The following is a 17304-nucleotide window of genomic DNA, read 5'->3' as shown; positions in this document are numbered from 1 at the left end:
TTTTATGGATGCTTACTTTTTTGCCGGCTGTACGGTTCACTGTAGACAGCAGCAGCAGCAATGCGGATGATGATCTTTCCAGAACTGTTTTCAGCCTGAGATGAGATCACAACCCTCAGTACAGCCTTTTTCCCTCAACTGCAGCCAGATCCCTAGCAGATCGGTTGTCAACCAGAACTGAGGCACTTCCTGTCTCTCTCCACCTGTCAGGGCTCAGAAAGTCCTGAAGACTTTAAATTCATGAGAAATTAGCTTTTCCTTGCATATGAATATAGAGCTGTGTATGGCAGAGAGTAAAATGTGATGTCTTATAGCAAGGGTCTCTGAGTTCTTGTCTTCTGGAAGGAAATAATTTAGCCGTGAGACGCTAACTGTTCAAGCGGTTTATTTAGCAAAGCAAGCATGTCACAGAGAAATTGAAGTGAACTGTCCCAGAGTGGACAGGCAGCCTAGCAGACTCCACAGATAGGAAGGGGGACTTAAGCCATTTGTGAGACTCCTTTGTCCCGGCTCTGCCCCTCTGCAGTTCCTGCCTCCTGCCTGGCAGTCTCTGGTCCAGTGCTAGCAAGTCATCACATTTCTGCGAAGAAAGCCGGTCCTTCTTAGCGCTGACTGTGAAAGCGCACTGAAATGGAGAGGCTTTTGTTCTCAAGATCTCTGATGCGTAATGAGAGCCACAGCGTCCACCACATTTCTGCATTCAGAAGATTAGTTTCTTTGGCTTTTGATGTTTAAAATGTGGTTTGGACCACTTCTCATTTTAATGCCCAAATTGTACCCAGGTCTTCCAGAGGCCCGCTTTGGTTTGGGAACACCGGAAAAGAATGCCAAAGCAGAACCCAAGGTGGATGGGGGCTGCAGGGCTCGGAGCTCCTCCAGCATTCCCACCAGTCCGAAGCCCCTCCTGCAGTCCCCCAAGCCCAGCCCAGGACCCCGGCCTTCCATCCCTCAGAAGCCAAGAACTGCCTCCCGACCTGGTAAGGGTCTGCGAGTCGGTCTGGGCCTGGTCTGGCTATACCCACAGGTGGTCTCAAGAGTAGGTAGAGTGTGGTAGACTCATTGGAGGAAAAAAATGAAAATAGGAAGCTGAAACTGAAAAACACATGAAACCTGAAGGAGCGGAGAACTGGGGAGGGCTAAGAGATGAGGCTCTTGCCTGCCAGGAAAACCAGCCCGGGCAGGCTGGCCCATCAGCAGAGGCGGACTTCTGAAATCAGTCTCCGGGGTATTCAAACAATGCAAACAGCCAGTTTAAGGACAAAGGCCTGAGAGCAGCAGTTTGTGTGGTTGTACACACATCCTGTAGCATATCAGCGATATAGAACAGAATTAGGAAAACTGTAGGCCTGGTTTGAAATAAGGTTTCCTCAGATGGTGCAAGTGTTGTTCAGGCACATTGCAAATGTGGTCGAATGTGCTAGGTACAGATGTGCCCTCATGGCTTCCAAGACCAAGAGACTTAGCCTTTAGCCAGATACAAAGGTGTTTGCCGAGCTAAGGTAGAAGGTCTTACAGAAGAAATTTAAAAATACTAGGAATGGGTTCAGTTCTGTCTTATTTTCTTATGCAAAAAAAAAGTCTAAATCAAGTCTTTAAGAAATACTGTAAGAATTTTCAAAACATCAGAGTTACAGTGGGTGATGTGATGAAATATGATAAACCTCTTCTCCATATTTCCCCGGGAGGGTCGGAAAACAGGCTAGAGATGCAGCCAGACCTTTGCCCTCCTCATCGTCACCATTGTTACTGTCTTTCTCTTTATGCTCAATTGGCAAGCTGCGGCAGGAGAATTGGTATGAGTTTGCAGTTAGCCTGGGCTACAGGGTGAGACACAGTGAAGACAGACTAAAGAAATGAAAAGCAGAGAATTGTGAACGAAAGGCTTGATGTTTTTCTGAGCTCCATGGGTTTCTAGTTTGAAGTAAGGAAACAACTCTGATCTACTTCATGGAGAAGCTCGGTTGACCAGTTCCCGATATCAAATGTAAAGCTGGCTAGAGTCCTTTTATTTTTCCACTTTTTATCAGCTGTTCTGTTTATCTCGTTGTATATTTTATATCAAAAATTAGGTTCATAAACTGATAGGTGTTTTGATAAAGCTTGAAAATTCAGCAGTATTTCTAAATGTTCCTCTTCAGGACAATTCTGAGAGACGATGGAGTCACTGTGTCTGGTCATAGCTTTACTTCTGTGGCGGCAGTGAGAAAGTACAACTGAGGAGAGCCTGCCTGTTGGCTGGCTGTCTTTCACACCTGTGTACACACATGTACACACTTGTTTGAGAATCCCACCAGCTGATGGAGAAGGGAAAGGGCATAGTTCATTAAGTTCTTTTGATTTTGGTGAAGCAATGCTGGCTTTCAGAGAAGAGCCTGAAATCTTAACCCTGACTGTCTTTACTCCTTCTTAGCCCAGGAGATCATTTAATCTCCTTGTAGATCAGAAACCAAAGTCCTTGGTGGGTCTAAAAGTCCATGTTTTCAAATTACTCCTAGGGCAATGGATTCTATGCTGGTAGCTACATGAATATGTGTGTGTGTGTGTGTGTGTGTGTGTGTGTGTGTGTGTGTGTGTTGTGACCTACTAGCTCTGACAACTGGTAACGACATTGTGTTACATATAGTACATGTTTTCAGACATTCAACAACTTTATGTCTGAGGCAGAAGGAACCTGTGGTTCACTCCTAGCTTCATTTTCAAGCATTAGCTCACTGAAAATTTGCAGCATGGATTCAGATCTGTACATATGTCAGCTTTTCATAGTTGTCCTTGTTCTTTATATTGATTGTTCATGAATCCTAATTACTTCCCTTAACAGAAATAAAGAAGGAACTCTTGACTAGAAACATTCTATGGTAGTTTTTCTCTTTTCGAGTCATCTGTATGTAAAGGTTGATCTGGCTTATCTGCTTGGGACACAGTTTGGAGAACAGTTTGTTTTGTTTCTTTGTACCTCTGTAGAAGACACTCCAGACTCTCCATCTGGTCCTAGCTCCCCTAAAGTTGCTCTTCTTCCACCCATCCTCAAAAAAGTCCCCTCGGACAAGGAACGTGATGGCCAGAATAGCCCCCAGCCCAGTCCCAGGACCTTCTCCCAGGAAGGTAAGAACATCTTTCCTCTGGCTCTGTTCACCCCAGAGAGTGTCATTTCAAAAGGAGGGGCTTAGTCCCAGACTTAACTAGAATCCGGGAGTTCATCAGAATCCCTTGGGTTGACTATGGGAACCAGAGTGGACCCTTGATTTGGCCTTATGTCTGACATTAGGACTTCATGAAGAGAAGCCATAAAGTATAGCTGAGCCACCTAGCCAAAGACTCACCTTCTCTGCAGGAGTGATTTCTACCTACTTCTAGCTAGCTTACAGCCTATTAGGGCACAATTTTGAATAGGTTTCTAGATCCCATTATTTCTAAGGAAAGCACCCCCTAGTTAGCTTGTTAACATTGTCATGGTTCAAGGGCAGCTGTAGTACAGTAATTTTGCCATCTTTGCCATGGATCAGGAGCAGGCCATCTGCCCTGAGGAACCTTGAAGCTGCAGTACTCTTTGGGTCATGAGTAAATAACTGCCTTCTCAGAGTGTGGCCCCCGTGCAGACAATCCCGGGGCGTCTCTGCGCAAATGTGTTCCCTCCAGTTCCCTGAGTTGGGAATGGTGGTTGCCTGTGGTTTGCTTGCTGCCCTTCAGGAACAGACCTGAGCCCCAAAACAGGGGAAAGGCAGGCCAGGGTAACAGTAGCATCTTTGATGTTTCTTTCATTTCTCCCACTTATTGTATGCTCTGTTATGTCATTTCTTTATTTTTAGTTTTATTTTGAGGCAGGGCTCTCTTGATGTAGTGGCTCGCCTGAAACTCACTATGTAACTTAGACTGGCTTCAGTCTGATTCACGGTAACTCTCCTGCCTTTGCCTCCCAAATGCGGGGATCATAGGGGTGAGTCACCATGCCTGGCCTCCCTTATTTCAAATGCACAGCTGGCTTTTGGGTTAAGTGTCACACAGGGCTGGTTCTGCACCAGATATGTAATGTAAGAGAGCTCTTAGCCCCCATGTGCAGATCCTGGCTGTGCTTTGGGCTGCGTTGTTAACGTCATATTTGTTTGGTGAATTCTGTTACTTCCCTGGCTCTGATATCTCCTGTTTTCTCTTCTTGGTAGTAGTCTAGGGTAGAAGCTAAAAGTAGGCACAGCTGCCTATTATCCTTATGTGTTAGTGGGTCTAATAAAAACAAATAAATAACACTTTTTTTTTTTGCTCTTCTGTCTCCATGCTGCAACTTTATTTGTTAGGTGGAAGTTTCTCTCTCCTACTGTTCATAGAGAAAAGAAGGTGGGGACTTGCCTGAAAGTGTTAACTACTTTGGTCAAAGAATCCAAAGAGGGGATTGGTATCAGTTCTCGTTTCACAGCGAGGGGACAGATGCTGTACTTGGTGTCCTAACCACAGCTTTAGCGTCAGCCCAGGTTTGAGTGACTTCACTCTGACAGTGACCTACACTGTTAAAGAACCTTTCATTGTGTTGTTCAAAGCAACCTCTGGCCCCAAGAGCCCCTCACAGCCAGGTTGCCCATCCAGTTCTTCCCCATAGGCACCCTTGCTGTCTTTCCATCCTGCAGTTTCTGTCTTTTCCTCTTAGCTTTTAAGGAAGCTTTGAAAATGCCTGAGAGGATTTTAGTGTGGTGGGGTGGTTGGTGATGTGAGGAAATATTCATCTTGTTAAAAACAATTGAAATGTCAAAGAATTTACACAAAACAGGGTAGGTGGGGGCCAAAGAGTTGAGTTTAGTAAATTTATGATTAGCATAACTTTTGGAAAATGATACCTGCTTGGAAGCATCCAATCTATAGCCCAAGAGCCACCAGAGTTTGGCTGAGGACAGATAAAACTCTAGCCCAACCCAAAACGATAAGCTAACTTTAAGCAAATGTGTTTTCAGCAGGTGTTTGTGGGTTTGGGATTTGAAATTTTGTTTTGTTTTTAGCTAATAGCTGATAGGTGATCAAAGCTATTGGGAGTAGGAATGTGTCCTAGAGCCTCTGGTGACAACACAGGTCACATTGGACACCACTGGCCAGGTCAGAGCTGCTGTGAAAAGCAAGGAATTCCAAATAAGGGAGCCGCCGCTCAAGAACTAGTGGTGCTTCATATGCTTGTCCAGCATGGGCTGATTGAAACTACAGAGCTCAGGGTTGCTTTCCTGTCTAGACCCAGAAGGAACTAGCCACACATCACAGTACTCTGCAATGATGACAGGCGAAAATATACAAGGTCTGGGCACAGCTTTCAGGCGTTTGGGGGGTAAGATTTTGACTCCGGCTTCTGAACTAGCTGGTCTTCAATGCGGGTGGAAGACACAGCAGCCACTCATGAGCCCTGCCTATCTCTTTAGAAGCCGTCCCTATTGTCTTTTCCTGTTGTACGTTATTTATGCTGGTTACTTCATTTCCTTGTTCTCTGCCTCCCTCTGGACTAGCGTGCCCAACTAATTTCTGAAACAGGTAAATGACTGTGATTCTTCCGGATTATTTCATAGTGTATGTGATTTTTGTTAATCCATCGTGGAATCAAAATTGTAAGACTGGGGCATTTTTGTTCCTACCTCTCTGGGGCAAGATCAGGACTCACCTCATTTTGCACATTTCCATAATGTTGGCTGTTGAATTCTGTGGACAACAGTGGATCTGCCCAGGACTCATATGCTTAAGTTCTTTGAATCCTAACTAGGGGTGGATAAGCTGATATTTAAGTTTTAATATAAATAATTTAACATGGATGTCGACACATTGATGTATTTGCTACTATAAAGGGTAAACCGGATCCCTTTTCCTTAGTAGTGCAAAGAGGAGATTATTTCAAAAGACATTCAGATCATGGCAGTGGCAAGCCTTCCAGTAGAGGGAAAAGATCTTCAAAACTCTACTCCACCATTGCGGAAGAGGAAGTGAATGCACCTGGGTACAGGAAGTCACAGCCAACAAATGGTTAGAGCCTTCGGTTTTCATCCCTCGCTGACCTGAAGCTGATGAACTGGCACTAACAAACACGCTTTAATTGAGTAGCTGCTGTTGGGGGCTGGGTCAGAGACTCCATAGAACTGAATTCTTATTCTTCCCGGCAACAGGATGGTCCCTCCATGGGGAGGTGCGAGAATATTAAGCCAAAATCTAAAACTAGACCATAGGGAGCTTCAAGTCACCTTAGAAGGTTGTCTATTCAAATGTTAGTGAGCCTAAAAGTTAATTTTCATATTGGGGTCATATCTCTCATTCTCTTCCTTTCTACATTTTTTTCCTGTCAAGATTCCATGAGTTAAGCTAGAAATTCATAGAGCAGTAGAGACTATTCGCCTACAGAACATTGATCTAAGATGTTACCCAAACACTGTGTTAGGGAAAGATCAACAAGAAGCCCCCAGCAACATGCAGACCTTGAATTACATACATGACTTTTCAGGGAAAGTTTTCCCATCTGAGAGGCAATCCATTGTCTTGGCCAGCACTTGCTCTTTCTGCTCTGTCTTCCATTAGCCTATGTGACAAATTCTCCTCAGGTGAGAGCAGTTCCAGGGGACAACTAAGGGGAGATGTCAATCAGGTGCTGCCCTCTAGGGGGTTAGAGCCCTCACTGCTGGCGTAGGGAAGAGGCCTTCCCACCATTGCAGTGCAAGGAAAACAGCATAGCAGAGGACAAGGAATGTACCTAGCTAATCTACTGCAGGAGATCTCCTCAAAGGACGCCTGCCCTTAGAGTGAAGCTCTTTGCTTCCACCAAGCTTTATCAGAGGTTAGCATGTGAGGGTATTTAGATATCCGGGGTCAGGCATGAGACCCATATTTTAATGTCGTGAACACGATGACCTTCCTTTTCCGCTGAGCATTCCAGAATCCAGGTTGATGAGAGTGACCTCATGACAGGGAAAGCTTATTCTTAGAGAACTTGCTTGGGGACGGATGCAAGTCTCACCAAGTCCCTACCAGTTCATCACCAGCAAGAACATCCAGGCCTGGCTTGTGAGCCCGTGCTATGAGAGGCTCCCGTGGCTCTTTCCTGTTGCTCTGGTATTAACTAGCTGGATAATAGGGCGGAGCTAAGGGATGGCCCACCACACAAAGCAAGTAAGGACAGAACATTCATTCTCTTTGGACCAAGTAGCATCTGTCCTGGAGAAAATGAATAGAAATGGTCCTTTGCTTTTAGTGGATGTGGTGGGTGGATATGGTACTCAGGATGGAATGTAGGGCCTGACAACTGCTTAACAGGCTCTGTGCTGCTCAGCTGCCTTCCACACGTGTACTTTACTCTCAGCTGATTCCCTGTGTAGAACATGTGTCCTTATCACAGAGCTGTAAAAATACTTCTCTTTCTGAGAAATGTAGTCTGACGTTAGCAAAACAAAAACTCTGAATTTCATTCAGAGGAAAGTCACATCAGTGAGCAGCCGCAACATGTGTGAAGAGCCAAAGAGATTTATTAATAAGACAACAAATCTATTATCTCTTTCATTAAATACAATTGAGATCACATGCATATTTCTAGATCCTGGAAATTTACATTTTCAACTCTTAGAGCCACTGATGTACATCTCTCACTAACAAGGCATGCGCGGTGCAACAACAAGAACCACTAAAAGCGCTTACCTGGCACTCAGGATGCCCATCCCCTAGGCACATCCTTCTGCCAAGAAGACATTGGGTTAAAGGGGACGGTTGCAGGGATAGGTCAACTCCCAGCAGTGAGAGGAAGTCCTGTATCTACCTCTGATTCTCCTGCAACGTCGGTAGTTACCACTCTCCTAGTGATGGGTTGGGTCAAATTTTGGTAGGATTAAACGGGACCATCTTGTATTAGTTCTTCTACCTTGATTTCTTGAAATCGGGAACCCCAAAACTTTCACAGGTGCTTCAATTAAAGTCATTTATGTCTAATACGTTTGTTTTGTTAGTGCCTAGTCTTCTCATGTTACCTTCGCCTTTGAGAACTACATAGCCTCTGCTTTTCGAAGAGTTTCTGGTTAGTTTGTTTTTAATGCGTTACCAAAGCAACTGACAGAAACGTGGTACATCCTCTCAAGTCTTCAGAACAATCTTGTGATACCGATCCAGCTTTCTGAACTTCCCAAGCCTTGTACTCATGCAACAAATGGCAGCTGTTGTTCTCAAAGCATGCTGCATATTTGATCATGGCTGACCTGGTTTAATCGTGTGGCTGTTTAGAGACTGATTTCCTGTCCTCTCCTCTCTGAGTCTAAGATGTGATATTTTTATTAGCAAATATCCTATTTTCTCGAAGAAAATAGCTGTGTTTGTGTGGCTTCATTTGTGTCGCCGAGCTTTCTATTCGTATTCGTACCGTCTGATTCTGGGAGTCCCTTTCTTATCCCTCGGTGCTTCTGTTGTCCAGCCCAAAGCCGCGGACCCGTGCCTGGTCTCACAGTCTGTGAACTATTGTTTGGCTCAACTTTCTTCCCCCGGATCCAGATCCAGGTGCCACGTCCTGTGTGAGAATTTTACAAGAGCAGATAACTGTACTGTGTACACCTACTATCCTAGCACTTGGCAGGTAGATGCACGAGGGTCTAGAGATCAAGGTCATCTTCAGCTACAGAGAGAGTTGAGAATAACGTCAAACTCTGTCTCAAAACAAGAAACACAATTAATTCTTCAGGAAAAATGTAGCAGTTGCTTGAGATTTTCCCACTATGCTGGAAAGAATTTTTTAAAGGCGGGGCCAGCTATAGATTATTACGTTAAGAAAATGCCCTGTTTTCTCTTGGTAGATTTATATCTGCCTAGAGTTTACAATGGGGAGATCATTTCCAAGTTGCATCTGAATCTCTAATCCCACGTCTGTATGTGTATTTCCGAAGGCTTGAAATTTGCATATATACATATGCAAAGTTAATCTTTGTGTTTGAGGCTCTCTGCAACACTTATTTCCACCTTAAACAAATTGTAAATATACAAGCCAGTGTTTCCACTTAATAAGTTAATGTTCAGTCTATATCTTTCATTCATCAATAGCCCATGAGTTGATAATAAATACACGTATAGATAGATAGACTCGTCCACCAGGACACCTTGGCATTCTTAACCATATTACATTGGAGAAGTTTAATCAAACAGTGTGTTTTGTTTTGTTTTGTTTTTCTTTTTACCTTGTTTTAAATCAAGGTGTAGGACTAAGTTTGGGTAATTAGTAAAAGTCTCAATTTTATAATATTTTTTAAAAATTAATTCTGGACTTTTACGTTTCAAGCAGACATAACTCTATTTAGACACCCCTTTAAAGGAAGCCTGACAAAATCTGATTCTATATAATTGTCATTAGCATCTTAATTGCGTGCAATCAAATAGATGTTCCCTTACGGCTGGAAATTGACACAATAAAGATCTTTCTTTCTACAAAGCTGTTTGCATCAAGGATCAGGACTAAGCAGGCTAGAAGACCAGTTGAGTGCTGAGCTTGGTTCAAGTGTTAGGTGAGGTTCTTCCTGCCTTTTCCCAACACTAAGGACATGCCAGCTGCCCTAGGGTCCTTAGCACATGCAATCGTAACTTAATTAATGGAGGTGAATGTGTTTAGGATGAACTTTACCCCAGGGGTCCTCAGGATCAAACTCAAGGCCTCACACAAGCTCCACCCCTCTTGTAGAATGTTTTGTCGACATTTGAAATTGGGATATTTCCCTCTTAGTCACTACATTGGTTAAATGGTAGTTCTTACTTTTATGGCGCAATCTGACTGTGCTATCCAACTAGAAAGGAGCAGATTAACTTGGTGATGCTTGCTCTTCCCTCCTCCCCATCACCCCATTTTTCTGCCCGCATGGTTTCCTAAGCTGGAGGACTCAAAAACCCAGTATCAGCTTGGAAGGTCAGTGTATTGCTGGAAAAGAAGACACAACCTGCCTTTTCCAAGAAGATGCCCATATCGTGTCCCTCTAAATTTCACTCATGTTTGTTGTTGTGGCCCTGGTCCATAAGGTTACTTCTGCTTTTACCTGGGACCGAAACTCTTAGTTACATGAGTGTCTCCGTATTTAGAGCGTACTTTTGTGTCATCTCACATGAGGTGGATCTGGCCTGAGTTCCCAGGAAGCTAAAGTATTGGGAAGGATGAAAAGTTTGATTATTCGCTGAATCTAGGGTCTCAAATGTTTAATCTGAAGAGAGATGAGCATGACCCCCTCCCGCACCCTGTTTATCTTCCCTTGAATCTCCCATCGCAGTATTAGACATTTCTTCCCATTTGTCTGTTTGTGCAGAAACGAGGTTTTGTTCTAATTAGAATGCAGAACATCTAGGAGACAGCTCAAGTCCCCTTTACTTTTGAGGTTGGATTTCTTGACAGATATTCTTAGGATGTTAGTGGAAGTGTTCTCTGTCTCCCCCCCCCCCCATCTTAGCACACACTCAGATTGAAAGCTTAAAGGACTCTGTGGATGTGAGCATCAAATTGGTTTTGTGACTAAGGGCAAAATATTTAGGGACATTTATTTATATTTTTTTTCCTCCAAACCTGACTTGTCAACAGCTTTCAAAGGACCAATCACACAAGTAAAATTTTTTTCTCCCAATGAAAGTTTTTAAAAGCAATTGTTTCTGTTTCTTATATCCCCAACCCGCTCTGAGAATTTGCCCTAAACCACTGGTGAAAAGAAGTCAGAAGTTTAAGGGACTGGAGAAATGGTTTAGTATAGTTAGTACTGTAGAGGACAAGAGTTTGGTTCCTGCACCCATTATCAGGTGACTAAACCCACCTGAGAAAGTCAGCACACACACACACACACACACACACACACACACACACACGAACACACACATACACATGCACAGACACACACATCAATACTTTACTTGATTTTATAATGAGATTGAAAAGGCTGTTTGTGGGTCTCCGCCCTTCAGGATTTGGTGTAATTTTAATTTGATGTCTTTCCCAGGACTGAAGACTGTGTTCCTGGTTGGGTCTTCTTCTTGAGTGACGGATTAGTTGTGCTTTTTTTTTGTTTGTTTGTTTGTTTTTAAGCAGCTTTCCAAGTGGCACGGGTTTGGTGTTTTTAGCTCACATGGCATCTCTTCAGTAGGCATGGGAGTAATGTTTAATAGCTTTATTAAATATCCCTGGAGTTTAGCCTCTGAACTGAATCTTTCCCAGGTGTGGTGTCAGAGGAACCAGGATGTAGACAGGAAGAACACAGGCTTTAAAGAGAGAACTAGACAAAACCTACCTGTGTGATTAGGAAGAACACCGTCGTATGACCAAAGCCCAGCTCCAACTCTCCTGTGACCCCTTCCAGTTACCTATCGCCGGTCCAAACAGACAACAGGAGTGGGTACTTTTCCTGCAGGGTTGAATCTGTCACAGGCATTATTTAAGTCCTTGTCACAGATTTTATCCACGGGAGTGAAGCACAGATGTTCTGAAGCACAGGACGACAGGTCTGTCTGTGTCCCTCCCCCACTGCAGGAGTAACCAGCTTTCGGTCTCTGCAGAAGGCATGGCATTGGAACCCAGTCCTGCCAGCACCTCTGCAAGTCTCTGTGTGTCCTGTCCTCTGTGCCGTGTATGAAGAATTCTCGGCTGTGGAGGTCGCCTGGCTCAGAGCAGCCTCAGTGACTCCTGACGGCTTCTCCTGCTTGCCTACCATCTCCACCTCTGGTTCTTGTCCACATCTATGCCGGGTTCACCCTAGCATAGACTGGTCTTGCGCATGCATGTTTGCTTGTGTCCACTTGCTTGTGCTTTTGTTGGTGTGTCCTTGACTTCTGTCCAGAGTCTCTAAGTTCATTAGCCGGTTTGTTTCTGAAAAAGTCCATCATGACCAGCCCTCCCCCTCCTTCTCAGGGTCCCTCACCCCACTGTTGGCCAGGTCCTGTTATTGCCTTGTCAATAAATTGTCCCTCTTCCTTACCTTCTGATTTCAGTCTCAAGGAGAAGCTGGGGTCCGCAGGCCCAGGAGTATCAAGAACAAAAGCAGCGGTCCTCTGGCAAAGATGGTCAACAAGGGAGCAAATCCAGTGACTCCGGAGAAGAGGCAGAAAAAGAGTTTATTTTTGTGTAATGGTGCCCACCCCAAGCCTTCCCATGCAGGGTGCTCTCCTCAGCCCTCAGAGAGGAGCCGCGGGCAGTGCGTCTTCTCCCTTCTCTGGTGCTTTCTTCTTTCTCTCCTTTTCCTTCTTTTTCTAAGAAAAAGATATAAAAAGTCCACTTTTTGGTTATCAAAGCACATTTTTGGTCTACCCCCATTCTCAGCATTTGTTTTCCAAACATTGTTTCTTATGCCTTCAACAAAAAGCCAGCAATTATTCCACGGGCCCTACTTGAATTTCTCTGAGGCAGCTACACATTGCCCTGCATGGTGTGGTTTTTGGAAGTTAATGAAGTAACTGGACTCCCACCCAAGTAACTATCCAGGAGACCCTGGGGTACTGTAGGGTGTTTTTGTGTCACATCCACACATGACTCGATATAGCAATTTATTCTTGATGTATGCAATTGCACATTGTAATTATATTAACAGAGCACACTAATAAATAATTTGTATAAATTATATATATATTAGATCTCGGGCATTGTTCTTACATTCTTCTGGGAGGAGCACTTCCTTCCCTGTGGAGAACTGTACATTTAAAGCTTGGCCAGTAGCCTTTGCAGACCATCGGCAAGCACAGCTAAGAACAGAATGTGAGAAGCCCGGATTCATGTATATAGTTGATTGGAATGAGGTCTTATGAATATTCTTGTTTCTGAAGGCCCTTAATTTCTGTCTGCTTATTAGCTTTTAATGTGTGGTTTTTAAGAGAAAGTTTTGGCACCTGTAAAAAAAAAAAAGATGTCTAAATACTACTCTTTATAAAGCATCTCACAAATATTCACTTACATTACAGGCTGAAAATATTTTATTCATATGTATATTTATACCAATAAAATGATTTTCCAAGTGGAATTTTTGCTTCCTTCAGTTCTTTCATGAGGAACGGCTTGTGCAGTGAGGCTGTGGCTAGTCTCTAAAATGTAGAATCATCACAGTACACAGATAATCATATCATCTAGAAATCATTACTTTCAACATAAATATAATTTGATAATTCCATGGTCTGCTCTTGCCACCGGAACACAGATGGAACTTACTAGAAGGTCACAGAATTCTTTGTGTGCTCCGTACCCAGCTCCATGAGTTTAAGGTCATGAGAGGGGTGCTGGCTTGAGTCAGGTAGGAAGACAAACATCGCAGATGGGGCTGGTGTGATGTCGCTGTTTACTTCGTCCCCCTCCCTTTGCCACCCCTGAGTGGTTGACCTGAGAGTGAATTCCAGTCCTAAAGGCAGGACCACTTGGTATCATATGACCTCATGGCAACAGATATAGAAGACTCTTCTCGTAGGTGTGGCTCGGCTGTCAGTGCGGGCATGACCAGACACCTGCGATGGCACCGAAGTTGGAGAAGAATAAGACAGAAACGGGCATGGGACTGCAGACTGTTGGACGGTTTGGTCAGGAGACCCACAGTCCAGCTAAGCCCGCACGGATAACCAGCACTATTGAAGGTGTCGCTCCCCTCAATCCCCCAGGATGTTCTGGATGTCTCAAAGTGACATTTGTACAAGGCTTTGAAGGGATCCCTTCATAAGTCCAGGGGCTGTGCCTGATTCTTAAGTATACTGTATTTTTTTTTAAAGCTTGAGGACAGTTTTATTATTCTTTAAAAGTCACAAAGCAGGGAGGCTGGCCATATTGACAGCTGCCACAGGAGAGAGATGGAGAAAAGAGAAAGCCATGCTTTTCAGTATGACATGGAGGCTCAGCAATGCCTGGCAAAAGGGAGGTAGCTTCCGAGAAACTGTGGAAAAGCCCGAAGTATCAGAGAGAGCATGCCTAGGCTCAGGCCAACCACCTGAAGAGAAAGACAAGTTGTCGTATCTTCCTGAGTGAAGACTCGAGAAGGCAGGCAGACAAAACCAAACCTCCTGGTGGCTCCACAGTGGCTCAGTCCACTCCTTCAAAGTGTACGTGGCCTCAGATTGTGTCACGGGGTGTAGTGGGGTGGTCACAAAGAGCTGCTGTCTGCGGTGATCAGATTCACATTCACTTAGAATCCTACGTGGCACCGCGTGTCCCTGCTGCCCATTATACGCTTGTGGTTTCATTGTAGAAGGCCAGGCTGTGAATAGCCTTAGTGTTTGATCATGGCCCCTGGAGCTTGCCTCTGCAACAAGAGCCACTGTATTTTCACACAGCGATGTAGTCAGAGCAAAAAGCTGTAACCCTCGGAACTGCAAGAGAAATGGAAGAGCAAGAAGAAACTGTTTTCTTCTCCTGATTATCCCTAAGGTTACATGCTGACATGCCAGGCTGACAGCCCCCAGCTGCTAGTCCCCAGCTTGGCTGAAGTGGCCATGTGAAGGACAGCCCTTACTCATAAGCCCTCCACTGTCCCGGCCTGGACTTTTTTAGATTTGCCCTGGATGTCTGTCTGCTCAAGTCTCCATCGCTCCCTCCCAGGCTCCTTTCACAGCGATCTTCAGCCTGTCATTGTGAACCACAAGTATCTCCTGCCTCCTATTCCCTGCACTGCGATGCTTTAAGGAGTGGTTCTTGACCTTCATAATGCTGTGGTGACTCTTTAATGCAGTTCCTCATGTCATGCTGTCATGCTGAACCCCCCAACCATAAAATTCATTTTCATTGCTACATCATACCTGTAATTTTGCTACTGTTAATGAATCATAATGCATATTTTTGGAGATAGAGCTTTGCCAAAGGGGCCACGACCCCCAGGTCGAGAAGCACTGCTTTGCAGGATTCCCCAGAAGTAAATCTGCAGGTTCAAACCCTCTCAACACCTGCTCCTCTAAGAGCATGAACTGATACATTCCTCCATACCTGTCACCTTTCATGGATTCCACAAGAGCCTGGGAGGAATGGCTACTTTGTAGGACCTGTGACCAGGTGTCACTTGCCTTCATTCCAGTGAAGTGAAGAGCGGCAGCCTCCGGTTGGAAACATGGTCGGGGACAAATACTGGGAGAGCAACAGTCCTCAGCTGCAAGACCCTGATCGGGAGGCTGGAGAACAGCAGAGGCCTACAATCCAAAGGTTCCAGGATGTCGGTGAAGAGCTTGCTGAGGGCTCTGATGAGGTTCAGGCACTAAGGCAGAGCGGGGTTTCCTTATAGATCCAAGGAAAGGTCCACGTGACTCATGAACGGCCCATAGCATGGACTTGCACTGAGGTTGTTCCTTGGTGGCAGGCAGAGAGAAACAGAGCCCTGAACTGGAGAATTCGTGACTGAAGATATGAAGGAAGGAAGGAAGATGAGCCCATGTGCTGTGCCCCACTAGAAAGCTGGCTCTCTGATCTCTGGAGTCAGGCAGTCCGGGTCTATACATTTCCTTGGGACAATGAAAATGGCAGCAGCCATTCTGGAGTCCAGGCGCCACAGATTCCCAGTCAGGCTCTTGGTAGGCAGCTTGTCCCTTTGTCATTTCTCCACACCAACAGCAAGACAGAGCTGCAGGGAGCCTGAGGAGCAGTCTGGTCTGTAGTCTGACACCTCTCTTTATGTTTTAAACCAAGAACCCAGGCTTTAGCCTAATGGTTAAAGCAGAGAAGACAGCAATGACAAAAAGCTCCACGGTGTTCTGTTTGCCCCGTTGCCAACAGTGTCGCGCTTCCTTTGTCAGTGGTGTCTCAACATTAGGCCGGGTGTGGTAGCACACTCCTGGGATTCCAGTACTCAGGGAGTAGAGGCAAGGGTTTGGGAGTTCAAGGTCATCCTCAACTACACAGTGACTTTGAGCTAACCTGAGCTACATAAGCCCCCTACCACCACCCCGGCTCAGAAAGAAAAAAAAAAAAAAGAAATTTCTCAAAATCAGAAGCAATCGATTGTGTTGCCCAAGGGCACTGTTCTTGCTGCCATGGGCTGGTAACAGATTTTGAGGGAAGTAAAAAAAAAAAAAAAAATGAAGCTATGCTTCATCTTTATGACCTGCACTCGATTGCGCTCAGCAGATGGCTGGATCGCAGGCCCAGCTTAAGTGGGAGCCTGCCTCATGTTTCCACACCCAGCCTCTCATACCTCTGTATCTCCTTTGGCATGCAGTGATCGTAGGGAGCCTCAACTGACAGTAAAAACATTCAGCTGAACTTCGTGTCTGGAATTATAAAACATTCTGGGGGAGACAGGTCAAGCTGTCTACTAAAGACGAGAGGGTGAGGCAGACAGAGAAACCTGCAGGGAAGATGCCCTTGAGTTCTGAACCACTGCAAAGATCCAGAGTAAAATGCATGGATCCTGTATGCAGGAGGGTTTTAGGAACTGTAGTAACCATGTTGGGGTGGGGGGAAGCCTGCAAAAGAGGAAACTCTAGTGCCAGGAGGAACCCCTAGCAGGGCACTCCTCGGTCAGGCCTGGGAAGTCAGCAGGTCTGCTCTTCCATCAGGGCTGCGGATTGAACACTGACTGGTTCCCTCTTCCCGAGAGCACGCGCTCTATGGAATGCTGACTCTAGCAGGACCGCTCACTGAGAGGCCCTGAGGTTCTTCTCTGTGACCAGGTCACATGGAGCTTGCTGCTTCTCACACTTGCTGATCTCTCCTGATCTCTTCCCTCTGCCCAGTGCCAATTCTATATAATGAAGGCAACTCATGGGCATTGGAAAATCCCTGGGCCTGGTACAGAAGATCCTTGAAAATATAGTGATCCCACAGCATGCCCAAGAACGACACACGATCTACAGATTTCTCTGGGGCTCGTGAGTCTCATGTCTCACTGCAGAAAGGGCCGGGACCACCTCACCCTTTCATCCCTAGAGATAAGGGCAGAAGCCATGCCCTTCCAGCTCTAGAGACTGAGCCACCATGCTGCCTCTCCGCCCAGCATCGATGGGGCCTTCGTTGTTCCACTACAGAAGAAGCAGCTGGCCTTTCCCCTTCCGGGTGAGAGGTCAGGAGAGACCATTTGCTGTCAAAGATGTGATCTGTTTGCCCAGCTGCTAGGCTGCAGGAGAGGGCCTCTGAGCCAGAGCCAGCCCCACGGAGGCCCAAGCATACTCGACAGAAGACAGCGACTTTACTGGTGACTTTTAAAAGTTCTAGACAGGGTCCTTTGGCAACCTACAGTCTAGGGAGGATTTGGGGCTTTGAAAGCTTAAATTCTAAAAAACAGAAACCTTTATTTTGCTGAACTTCATTCAATATTTAGTGATCCTTTTATGAATACTATCCCTAAGTCTCTAACAGAGATTAATTCTAGAATTCCATGCCCATGGATTTCAAAATCCATAGGTCCTTTACAT

The 17304-nt window shown here is 45.3% G+C and overlaps 1 protein-coding gene across 5 annotated transcripts in view; it reads left to right on the top strand.

Moving 5' to 3' along the window:
• The window catches only part of Carmil1 (capping protein regulator and myosin 1 linker 1), a 280263-nt gene extending 267313 nt beyond the window's left edge, over positions 1-12950 (top strand). For 2 of the 5 annotated variants that reach the window (XM_087896477.1, XM_087896479.1), the window contains exons 35-38: positions 783-977; positions 2962-3102; positions 5833-5982; positions 11929-12950. In XM_087896477.1, coding sequence (XP_087752603.1) covers positions 783-977; positions 2962-3102; positions 5833-5982; positions 11929-12065 — 623 coding nt within the window. In that variant the 3' untranslated portion in view covers positions 12066-12950. The remainder of the gene's footprint in view (positions 1-782; positions 978-2961; positions 3103-5832; positions 5983-11928) is intronic. The other 3 variants (XM_087896478.1, XM_087896480.1, XM_087896481.1) reach the window with 3 other exon arrangements.
• The last annotated feature ends 4354 nt before the right edge of the window (positions 12951-17304 follow it).

Source organism: Myodes glareolus, chromosome 14 (genome assembly GCF_982192425.1).
Source record: "Myodes glareolus chromosome 14, mMyoGla1.1, whole genome shotgun sequence".
Classification (NCBI taxonomy): Eukaryota; Metazoa; Chordata; class Mammalia; order Rodentia; family Cricetidae; genus Myodes; species Myodes glareolus.
Note: the sequence above shows the minus strand (reverse complement) of the source record. Positions and strands in the feature narration are given on the sequence as shown.